Source organism: Pelodiscus sinensis, chromosome 9, assembly GCF_049634645.1.
Source record: "Pelodiscus sinensis isolate JC-2024 chromosome 9, ASM4963464v1, whole genome shotgun sequence".
NCBI lineage: Eukaryota > Metazoa > Chordata > Testudines > Trionychidae > Pelodiscus > Pelodiscus sinensis.
Window position 1 is genome coordinate 35,684,580 of NC_134719.1, and position 12,295 is coordinate 35,696,874.

Here is a 12,295-nt window from a genome sequence, read left to right on the forward strand (position 1 = left end):
TAGAAGAAGCTTTCAGTTAATGGTGTTGTGCTACCTTCTATTCTTTTATTAAATTTAAAGAAAAACAATCCAAGAAGCAGCTTTCCACATGCAACTCTGTATCTTTATAGCACCCGCTTCTGTTTTAGTATCCCTTTCTTCTACTGAGTAGATCTAGCTAGTAAAAATTATACATAATAGAAGTAGTAATGTTTCAATTTTATCCATAGGTTTGATCATGTTCCATTAGCAACACCTAATGGAGACATTTTGATTCGAGACCTTAATTTTGAGGTAAGTGAAGATATAAATCTTCATATAACGCTTCAAAAATGAAGGTGACTATTTCCTATAAACTCATTCTGTGTTAAGAACAAACAAAACAATCGAGAATAAGACAAAGGATTTGTGTAGGATACTGTCTGTGTGCTGGTTATATTTTTTAATTAACTATGTTAACATACTGGGTTTATAAGGTATATTTTAAAAATATTTCTTTTTTACAGTTAATGCTTGCTTTATATGTATATCATTTTTAACACTTAGCTTGCCATTGGCACTGAAAAATAAAATCTATTTCACTATGGGCTCTCCTACAGTAGCAGGATGTTGTGGTACTATACCCATACACAAAACTTGTCTTTAACTGTGTATGTGTAGTTCAACTTTTATTGTTCAGAGAACCATTGATTTTACCTCTTTGGGAATTTATCTGATAATTGTTCAAATGCCAGTGCTACACCATTATATATGGCACAAACAGTACAAAAGTGATGAATATATACAGCAATTTAAAAAAAAAATCTACATGAGTAGAAAAGAGTAGGGATGTGAACGACTAGTCACTTCCCCGCCCCTTACTGCCTCGATCAGAAAGAGACAGGGTGGAGAGAGAAAGTGGTGCTTCAAAGCAACAGGGCTACGTGGAGCCCAGGGGCCTAACCCCTGGGCTTCATGCAGTGCTGGTGCTTTGTAATGCCATGTGCAGCCTGGGGCCAGATGGGAATCCCCTGCTGGCCTCATGCTTCTTGCAGTGCTTTCACCTTTGAAGTGTAGCAGCAGCCCTGGGACCTAGCTTTATGATTTTTTTTAAAATTTCACCCTTTAAAAAATACAACTATCTTTATCTTTGCTAAGAGCTCTAGTGTTTTCAGTTTTTAAGATTAAGTCTTGGCATAATTCTACTTTAGGGTACACTTGTTTAAATTAAGAATATTTGTTATACTGGTACATAATGTTTGATAAACAAAATGATTACATGTCTATGCCTAATCTCACAAATGTTGTAACAGGTTTGCCCATTTAAATTTTAAACTTTAGTGATTTGACCTGAATCTTGATGTTATTATGTAGTACTTGTCTTCTGTTATTAGTGCTACAGTCAGGGTAGGCAATATGGTCTAAGCACTGACGGGATAGCCTTCCAAGCAGGCAAAAGTAGAGAAGGGATTTTAAAAAGTAAGTTGATAAATGTAGTTGATTGGCACATATTTGGTTCTGTAGAAGGAGATGGGATTGGTCAGATGTTACTTATTTAATAAGACAGTTCTTTGAGGGGAGCATTAAGGCTGCAAGGACTCTTGAAAAAAGTATGATTTGAGGAGGAAGTGAGAAGGGCAAGACAAATTGCCTAAAGGGATTATAGGCCAAAGAAGAACATAATTCTTTCTCTCTAAGATTTTAAGTCCCCATTTACTATTTTTGTATTTGCCTATAGACAGATGTAAAAATGGACAGAACAAGTGCCTGCAAGTTCTTCAGGATGCTTTAAAAACATATTTTGTATTTCATGAGCAAAAAACTTTTTGAATTCTGTTGTTGTTCTTGAGTATTTGGAAAGCTAATAAGATAGCTCATGGGAGAGGGATCAGAAATTGGGGGTGGGGAGCTGTAATAGCAGGGATAAAGGAGAGACAGAATTGGGGGTGTGGGGAAAATCAAATGATTACCTTAGTTGTCTATATAATAATGTGAGCAGTATAGGGAATAAGCAGTAAGAACTCCATAATGCTAGTAAATAAACACAACTATTACATAGCTGGCATCACAGAGACTTGGTGGGATAATACACATGATAGAATACTGGTATAAAAGGGTACAACTTGCTCAGGAAGATCAGGCAAGGAAAAACGGAGGACGTGTTGCCTTTATATGTTAATGTATACACTTGAACTAAGGTTGAGATGGAAATAGAACACTTTTGAGAGACTCTGGGTAAAGTTAAAGGGGTAAAGAACAATGGTGATGTCATAATTGGGATCTACTGCAGACCATCTAACCAGAAAGAAGAAGTGGGTCAGGCTTTTTTGAACTACTAACAAAATCATCCAAAGTGCAGGACTAGGTGGTGATGGAGGACTTCAGCTATCCACACATCTGCTGGGAAAATAGTACAGCGGGGCAGAGATTATCCAACAAGTTCTTAGAATGTATTTAAGACAGTTTTTTTTATTTTGGAAGGTGGGGAAAGCAATTAGGGTTGCTTGATTTGATTATAACAAGTAGGGAACAACTGGATAACAATTTTGAAAGTGAAAGGTAGGTTGGATGAAAATGATCATGAAATGATCATTCACGATTCTAAGAAATAGGAGGAGGAAAACAGTAAAATAGAGAAAATGGGTTTAAAGAAGGCAGACATTGGCAAACTCAAGGAATTAGTAGGTAAGATCCCATGGGAGGCAAGTCTAAGAGGAAAATTGAAGACAGTTGGCAATTTTTCAAAAAGATATTAAGGGCAGAAGTGTAACCTATTCTACTGCATAGAAAGATAGGAAGTGTGACAAGAGACCACCCTGGCTAACCAGGAGGTCTGGAATGATCTAAAAATCAAGAGTCTATGCAAAGTAGAAACTAGGTCCGATTACAAAGGCTGAATATAAACAAATAACATAAGTATGTAAAGGCAAAATTAGAAAGATGAAGGCACAAAACAAGCTCTAAATAACTAGATACATACAGGATAAACATTCTGCAAATATATTAGAAGCAGGCAGGCGACCAAAGACCGGGTAGGTCTCTTGCTCAACGAAGAGAGAAAAACAACAGAAAATGTGGAAATGGTAGAGGTGCTTAACAACGTCTTTATTGTAGTTTTCACAAGAAGATTGATAGAAAAGCATGGAAATAGGGAAAACTTCAAATAGACTGATTAGTTGAGGCTAAATTTAATGTTTGTGCAAAGGATGACTTCTAGTCTTATCGGGATACTGGCATCTCTACAGCAGTGCAAATTTTCCTATTGTTTGATATTTGTATTTTATAATTGCTTTATATTTTAGGTTCGGTCTGGTGCAAATGTTTTGATTTGTGGGCCAAACGGATGTGGGAAGAGTTCTCTTTTTCGTGTTCTTGGTGAGGTAAGGAAATACTGAAATGAAATTTAAACATACTCCCTCTGTCTCTAATTTCTTGAGACATTTCCACTTTGTGACTTTTGTTTTCTTGTTGCAGTTGTGGCCTCTGTTTGGTGGATGTCTAACCAAGCCTGAAAGAGGAAAGCTTTTCTATGTCCCTCAGGTAAAGCAACATACCATAGTAGTAATTGATACGTGCATTTTTTTGTTTCCACTTTGTTTGATGACTGTTACACTTTTCAGTAATGCTGTAATAATCATTTGCAATTTAATCCCAGAGACCATATATGACACTAGGATCTCTCAGAGACCAAGTAATATATCCAGATACTGTAGAAGACCAGAGGAAGAAGGGGATATCTGACCAGGTAAAAAAGGCATTCTGTGCAATAACCATTATTTACAGCCATTACTTTCCCCAATTCTTTGTAGTGTGAGATGATACGTACAGGCAGGGTAGGAGCCAGGAGGGGAGCCCCAGGAGATCCCGGACACCTGACCTCCCCAGGTCCAGAAATTCCCTTGTACAGGTCCCAAGGGTGCCGGACCAGGATGGTTCAGCCTGTAGTGTAAATTGTTGATCTTTTATAGAATGTTTGAGATTGTTTGGCATAGAGGCTATATGTTTAAGCAGAGGTTTAAAATTGAGGACTGGTCAAATTTCACTGTTCATTTAAATTTTTCAAAAGTATCGTTCATTTTTAACTGCAGTGGTGTAGCAAGTAAGAACATTACATTTGTTTACATTTTGAAATGTTACTTTGGTACTGATATCTTGTGAGATAAAAGGATTTTAGTATTTTGTAGTATTATAGCTTACTATACTAATCTGACTTCTTGCAACATAAAGTATGTTTAGGTGTATCTGTAAGTATTTTTTTTTGTTGTTTAAAGGTGCTGAAGGAGTATCTGGATAATGTCCAGTTGGGTCAAATCCTGGAACGTGAAGGAGGCTGGGATAGTGTTCAGGACTGGATGGATGTGCTGAGCGGAGGAGAGAAACAGAGAATGGCAGTGCGTCTCAATCTTATATGTACTTAAAAAAAAAAATACAATAGATTAGAATAAGTAATCTAAAACTTAAGTGATATCAGTGATTTTTTTCTATTGTTTGTTCTTTAAAGAAGTAATATAAGGTTTTTAAAATTTTAGTGCTTATGAAAATAACTTAAATTACAACAGGTAGGTATTGTTTGTAATACAGATTTCTGAATGCTTTCTTATCAGTTCTACACATTCTCTTTTGTTATATAAGCAGATGTTGTAAAATATTGATTTCTTACCCTTGGAAAGTGTACAAAGAATACTATACAGTGTTCAGATTTCAGTGATGTTCAGTAAATTATGGCTAAATTCTTTTTCCTTTTAATTTTAAGTCAATTTCTGGTTAAAACGTTCAAGGCTACAGTTTTAATTCTGATAGTTGAGAACACTTTCTCCTAACAGCATTTACCATTATATTTGTAAATATTTTGGCATTCATCCTTTTTCCTCTAGCAAAAATCAAACCAGAATGATGATGATATGGCAGCACATACTCAACATTTCTGGATTAATAAGTAACCACATACATGTGGAAAGCAGTCCATATGTTACTCATACACTTAAGATTTATTGTATAACAAACTATTACCGTTTTTAAGTATTCATATTGACTGTGATCTGCCTAATTCTCTGCTAGAACACAAACTGACAAGACTGCAAAGGAAACTTTCATTGCACACTAGCTGTAATCCACTGTGCTTCAGTATTACTCAGATCTCTGAATATTGCATGGTAATGTACATATTACTGTATCTGAACAACTAAGAGTGATGGAATGGAATCATCCTAAAATGTCTTTACATTTCAAATATTTTATCTCCATTTTTAGTTGTAAACTGAAATACCATATTTTCCATGTGTGCCTTTTTGGAGAGAGAGGCAATGGTGCACCAAAACCGAAGTATTTGAGCAACTGTATAAATATTTCCAACCATTTGTTAAAAAGTTCTATATTTCCAGTAATTGCAGTAATTCCATCTCTTAAATGCTCATATAGATGATATGCTACACTGTTATAAAGATGAAGAAACTTGCTTTGTGCTTGTGCTTTCTATTCACAAATGGTGTATTGTTTTGCCTCCAGATGGCAAGGTTATTTTATCATAAACCTCAGTTTGCAATTCTGGATGAATGTACAAGTGCTGTTAGTGTTGATGTAGAAGGCTACATTTACAGTCATTGTCGAAAAGTAAGTTTGTTTTGCTTCTGCTTTTTCTAGATAGTGTTGAAATACACTTTGTGAATGTAATTTTTAATTTGAAAAATGTCAATTTGATAACTAAGTGCAGAAACAATATTAGATATTATGACATATATTTCCAAAACTTTACTAAAATGGAATCTAGCTAACACTGAAAAATAATCCTACACTTTCCCTATGGAAAAAAGCATTCTCAGCAAAACTCGCGTTTCCCCCCCAAAAAAGGGACTTTTAAGTGGGCCTGTTTTGGAGATAGGAGTCAGAGGTGCTAGGTGAACTTTCAAACATATGAAAAAAGTGTTTTAAAAAACATGAAGTTTTAATTTATTTTCTATTACCTACCCTGTCCCCAGAATTCTCCATAAATAAATAAAGCTAACAACTTACCCTCATGTGAGATGTGGTGTGAGAAATATCAACGGGGTTGATTTATTTCTGGGGAAAGAGAGGAAGAGCTTGAAAATAGAGCTTATAATAGGAAACTCACTTTAAATTTAACAATAGAACAGTGGTATCCTTAGAAAGGAAGCAGAAGCTCCTGCAGGTACTGAAACCTTTATACAAATGCCTTTGTTGGGAGTAGGAGTAGGCCTGAAGAGCCTTTTGTAGTAGTTAATTTTGACACTGGACGGGCTCTCTGTGAAAGAGCAGCAGGTATTTCACTGTTTAAGTACTTCTATCATAAATAATACATGCTAATAAGGAAACATCTTATGGCATTGTTATTTTTTAAAGCAACCTAAATATTTATTTTTAAATTATGTTGTTAACATTTGGGTGCCAGATTATACTGCTTGGTATTTTGAGGGCTTACTGTTGCAAAGTGGATGATAATGCATCCTCTGGAAAATCAACCCCCTTGACAGCTGTCTCTTTCAGAACAATAAAAAAGTAAAAGTTTTGTTATCTAGCATTCATTGAAAATGGGGATTGCCAGTTAATTGAATGTGCTGGATGCTCGAACTTACTGTTCTGCCTCTGTCTCCTATCTGGAAAAAACTGTGGCAACCAACCCTTGCCTCCTTGGGAACGCCTAGTAACCCTTTCTCTCTCCCTACCCCTGAGCTGCAGAGCCATCCTGTGCGGCAGGCAGATAAGTGGGCTAGCTGCCCTCTGACAGAGCCAGCTTAAGCTGGCTAGCTGGACAGGTTGGGAGGAGGGCGCGTGCACGCCTGAAGCTGCCACAAGTATGGTGGTGAGGGGGAGAAATGACAAGAAAAGAGGAAATTCCTTACTGTAAGAGTCAAATAAGTGGCTAATCTGGGGTCATCATGAATACAAAGACAGCCTCCCCACCTTTTGATAATGTGTAAGATAATTATCATCTCGATTAAGGCCCATTCACAACATGGAATTTTAGCATAAATAAAAGTTCACCTCCACCTTCTGTTCTGTGTAGCTGATTTGTCAGTTTGTAATTTTTTTACCTGCTTTCATTGTATCCCTCTGTTTTAAAATGGTCATGCCTACTCACTTTCAGAATATGATCTGAAGAAGTGGGTCTGCCCCATGAAAGCTCATCACCTAATAAACTATTTTGTTAGTCTTTAAAGTGCTACATGACTGCTTTTTTGTTTTACCAAGATCAGACTAACACAGCTACTTCTCTCTGACTAAACCTATTTTGTGTTTCCTCTAATATGTGCAATACTGAGGCTATATACGCATAGTATAAATGAGTTAAGACATTAAAGTATTTGTGTTGATTGATATAAGCTTTTAGTTTCACTTTTTAAAATATTAAGAATGAGAGATTAAGGGAATTAGTTGAGTTTGTCTTAATGTTTTTATTCTTTTCTTATTGCAGGTTGGTATCACTCTCTTCACTGTATCCCACAGGAAGTCTCTCTGGAAACACCACGATGTATGTCATTTTTATTGTTGTTGATTATGCATTTAGCCTTTTTGTGGGTATTAAAGGGACTTTGAGTTCAGTTATATTCAAACGTCTTGATTTCCAACCAGACACTTTTTTTTTTTTAAAAGAGTGTATCATAAATATTTTCATAGTCCAGCAGTAGTATTTGAAGGAGTCACAAAAAGCTGTTATGAAAATCAAAGAAATTGATTGTCCTAAATGTATTCGGTAGTATTCATATGCAGTATTCACAGATTAGTGTTTCTTTCAGTGGATACAGATTTTAAAAGGTCCTGTAGCTAAACAAATGTGTATAACTTTTCTGATTAAGGTGCCAATGCACATGTTTAAAAAGGGCCTTTGCCCAATGCAAGATGTATTTTTAATGAGGGGCTAGCCCTTTATGCTCTATAACGAAGTACATTTTGATATTGTTGAGAATGTAAATTTTGTTAGTATGCAATGAGGGACAATGAAGAGAGCAGCTGAAGTATGTATGGCTTATAGTCCTCTAAAATGGTTATGGCAAATGTTTTCACTTCCAATTACAATAAGATATGATTACCCCATAGGTGGGGAGTATAAAATAGGTTCATGCAGATATTTGGGAAAAGGCATGTCAAACATTTTAAAGTTGGAGAAAATTTTACACAAAGTTCTTTCTCGTTATTTCATCTGTTATCATATTGCTGAAGTGGGTGAGGATTGTAATAAATAATAATTTAACAGATAAATTTAATCTTAGGCTAGAACTACACTACGAGGTTTTTGCGCAAAAACGGCACAGCGTCTCCACTTCAAGCACATTTTTGTGCAAGTAAATTGGCAGAATAGAGGGCTTTTGCTGGTAGAGATATTTCTTTACCCACGAGGAATAACTCCTTTTTGCACTACAGCTCTTATGCAAAAAGGCAGGTGTGGATGCTCTGGATGGGTTTTTGTGCAAGAAACTTGTATCAGAAAAAGCACAGGTGCTCTGATGGCCATTCTGTGAATGGCCATCAGAGCTTTCTTGTACAAGAGTGTCCATGCAGTGTGGATGCTCTCTTGCGCAAAAGCACATTGCTTTTGCAATGCGCTTTGAAGTCTGGATACGCTTTTGCACAAGAAGTTTTTGCTGAAGATCTCTTCTACACTGCAGGGTTTTTGCGCAAGAAGCCTTTTGTGGATGATACCTTAGAATATAGGTAACATTTGAAGCTCTGTGGGGATATGTTTTTGCTAATTTTCATCCCCCAGCACCAGACATATCTTAAATCAATATTCATTTAACAAGCTTAATTTTCAAATAGCTTATGTCTAGTTTCTGTTTTAGAGATGTAAAAACCACCCACAAAAGACTGGCCCGGGGGTGATGGGCTGCTCAGACCCTAGCCCCGCTGCAGTAGTGGGCAATGGCTCAAGTCCCAGGCTCTCTGACGTTGAGGGGCAGGGGGGACTGCAGCTGTCTGGGACTGCTGTGGGTGGGATGTAGGTATGTAATAGTATAGTCAATAAACTGATTAACCAATAAGCAAAAGTGTATAGGTTAATGCTATAGACTGCACGCATTTCAACCCCCCACCTCTCGCCAGTAACTTTTTTAGCAGGCTGGCCAGCAGCACAGCTCAGTCCTGGCTTGTGTTGGGACTGGGACCTACCCCTGCTGCAATTCTGTGTTTAAAGTGTATTAGGGGGCAGGCAGGCTGCCGGTCACAGTTCCAGCTCACATTGGGTCTAAGAGGTCACACCCCTACCCTGGACAGGCTGCTGCCTCTGTATCAGAGGCAGCAGTGCGGGGTGATAGGCAGCCAGTCTGCTACGGGAGCTGGGTTTTTAAACTCTCTCTCCTGGACCTGTTCCTGCTTGGCACCCTGTACTGCTGCCTCTGGTAACAGTGGCAAGGGGCTCCTCGGGAGTGGGGTTTGGATTGCACTGGCTGCTGGCTCCACCCCAGGGACTTTAAAATGGTTGATTAACTGATAAGAATTCATGAGGTTAATCAACATTTTAATTAACTGATATTTAATATCCCTAGTGGGATCCAGCTGGCAGGGTTGGTTAACTGGTTACCTTCTGAGCAGGCCAATATGCTTACTGGGTAACCAGTTAACCTTTTACATCCCTATTGTGTATGCAAAAATATCCACAATTTCATACCTTATTTATGCACTAATTTCTTCAAATCTGCTATTTGGAGTAAGTGACTCACTATATGTACAAGGTTTCTACAAATTATAATTAAGTATGCAAATTAGGCATTTGTCACAACTAACCAATTCCCAGTGATGAGCAGTATGACCAACTAGCAGATGATGGAGACAGGACATATGCAAAAAATCATGTCATTCCTCAGAGGCCGTTGAATTGACTAAGCTTTGTGATAAAGAGATCCTATTCTGATCAGTTGAAATAGGGGGTTTAATTTTTGTTCTTTAATAAATGTCCTTATACTGTTTTGTTATGATGACAAAGCTAATACCACAATATATTTTTGTCTCTTGGTTGCTGATTCATTCCACAGTTTTACCTGCACATGGATGGTAGAGGAAACTATGAGTTCAAGAAGATAACTGAAGACACAGTTGAATTTGGATCTTAAAATCTATAAAGCTGCAACAACAACAGAGACTGATAATTACAGAGAACATGTAGAAAGGAAAAATACATAGTAACTAAAACTACTTGGCTTGTTTTTAAACAAATTAACTAGTTAGAGGATAACCCAAAGCAAGCTGTTAAGCATTTATTATTATGTAGGATATTGCTAATTGTGTATATGTTGGTTTAATTATTAATATGTACTAAGAATGTCCTTATTCTTGTGGTTAACAACCTGCCTAAATTAAATTGGGCTTAAATCAATGTAACCTGATTCATCCTGGGATGTAAACCATTTGAAGTCAGCTGATTTGACTTTTATGGGCCTTCCTTTCCTTCAGTGAAGAACTCTGTCAAAAATTAGGGTTGCTACCCCTCCTGTTTCTGGCAACAACTGTGGATTTTCACTGTCTTCTCTATGCATACTTCTGAACTATCCCATATGGTGCACGATGCCCTCCTATTTTAATAGCTACATCCTGCTATCCTGTACAGTGCCAGACCTGGGTAGAGGCCAAGCTTTGTGATGGGTGTTTGTATGTGCAGCATTTCTGGTGCAAGGTGGGCTGAATCCAAGTTGGCAGGGGCCTAATTCCATCTGCTATTGAAGAGATTAGGCCTCATCTCCTGTTGGATCCCTTGGCCCTTTCAGCCTGTCTGTCCTCAGATCTCCTCTGTGTGTCTCTCTCCCATTCTTCACCCTTTCAACAAAAGCAATGCTGCACTGTGTTCTTTTCCTTTTCTGAGGAAGGAAGAGGAGGCAAGTGGAGAGAGTTGGGAAGAAATTGAGATGGAAGGGAACTCAACAAAAATGATAGTAGTAAAAAAGGTATTTCAGGGGTCAGGGTGCTTGAATATTTTTCATTTGGGGTTGTGTAGGCTCCCATGACAGCTCTAGGAAATCAGAGTATGATTTTAGTTCCCACAGCAATGGTGGAAGAGGGAAAATGATTAAAAGACCAATCTGCCTGTTGAAGTCAAAGAAGTTTTGCCACCAACATTAATGGGCTCCAGCATTGTGTGCAAAGTGTATCCTCCTAAAATGCTTGGTATCCCTCCTTGAAAACTTTCTGTTGCTCAGAAGCAGACTTTAAACTGTCCTCTTTGCTCCCATTACTGGGATGTGGTGGTGATCGACCATCCGAGTCTCTTTGTCCCTCTTGTTAACATAGGCTGTATGCCGTTCAGCTGCTGTATAAGTTTTGGTTTTAAGAAGGTGTGATGATGGTAGCCTCTGTTTTGCTTTCCACCGTTTTATGTGATGTCGGGGATGCCACATCTCAAAATTAATTAAAAGTTGACTTCACTTCCCGAGCGCTTTTTTAGGCAATTTTAATGTAAATTAGTAAATCATCATTAACGGTCCTCAAACAGAGGTACATGGATCACTAGTCTGTGGATTGCTGATTTTTTTTTTTTTTTTAATTTTTGTATTCCAACTGTCAAACCTCATTAAAGGACAGCTACAAATACATTAGATGCTTTTCCTAATATTACTTTTCCATGTAAACAGTCAGTGTAGTTGCCACATGATTTTAAAGAGATCACAAATGCAAAAAGATGGTTTGTGTGATCAGGAATTGGAGACTTGTGGTCCATGAGACCTGTGTTGCCCACACTGTGGGGAAAAAATCCCTGCCATACATTCTGGTGGCTCTGTAGTGTTGCACACGTGATGTAACATAGGAATGCACTACATGAAGACATGCACTAAATACACAATAAATGTGATCTCTGTAAATTTTATTTTTGTGTAAACAACATTTTATTTTTGTGTAAACAATATACACTTGGGTGTATATCTTCCTCTGAGTGACTAATTCAGCTCTGTGAATACTGAACACCATCTTTTATATTAAGATGGTTACTTTTTTTCCCTTTTATCTTTAAAACTTCAGGTTATTGCGTCTCTTGCCCATATTCATTCTTTCTCTCTCTCTCCACACAGACACACACACACTCTCACTCTCACTCTCACTCTCACTCTCACTCTCACTCTCACTCTCACTCTCACTCTCACTCTCACTCTCACTCTCACTCTCACTCTCACTCTCATGTAACAGAAGAAATACCAGTGAATTCATGTCTTAGTACACAGTTACCCACTGGCATAGGAGACATATTCAACAGCATCAGCAAAACTCCAAAAGGCATTTGTTTGAAGCTTAGCTTCATCCATTGATCACCTGACACCAAAATAAATGTTCATTCTGCAAGATGGCTGTTAGCTTTTTTTAAACCAGCTTTTAGTTCAAATTCTTAAAACACTATTATCAG

The 12,295-nt window shown here is 37.6% G+C and overlaps 1 protein-coding gene across 2 annotated transcripts in view; it reads left to right on the forward strand.

Moving 5' to 3' along the window:
- The window catches only part of ABCD3 (ATP binding cassette subfamily D member 3), a 56,932-nt gene extending 45,168 nt beyond the window's left edge, over positions 1 to 11,764 (forward strand). For both annotated transcript variants that reach the window (XM_075936566.1, XM_025180218.2), the window contains exons 16-23: positions 210 to 273; positions 3,261 to 3,338; positions 3,433 to 3,498; positions 3,614 to 3,703; positions 4,230 to 4,349; positions 5,464 to 5,568; positions 7,388 to 7,444; positions 9,942 to 11,764. In XM_075936566.1, the coding sequence (XP_075792681.1) occupies positions 210 to 273; positions 3,261 to 3,338; positions 3,433 to 3,498; positions 3,614 to 3,703; positions 4,230 to 4,349; positions 5,464 to 5,568; positions 7,388 to 7,444; positions 9,942 to 10,019 (658 nt within the window). In that variant the 3' untranslated portion in view covers positions 10,020 to 11,764. The remainder of the gene's footprint in view (positions 1 to 209; positions 274 to 3,260; positions 3,339 to 3,432; positions 3,499 to 3,613; positions 3,704 to 4,229; positions 4,350 to 5,463; positions 5,569 to 7,387; positions 7,445 to 9,941) is intronic.
- Positions 11,765 to 12,295: the final 531 nt, after the last annotated feature.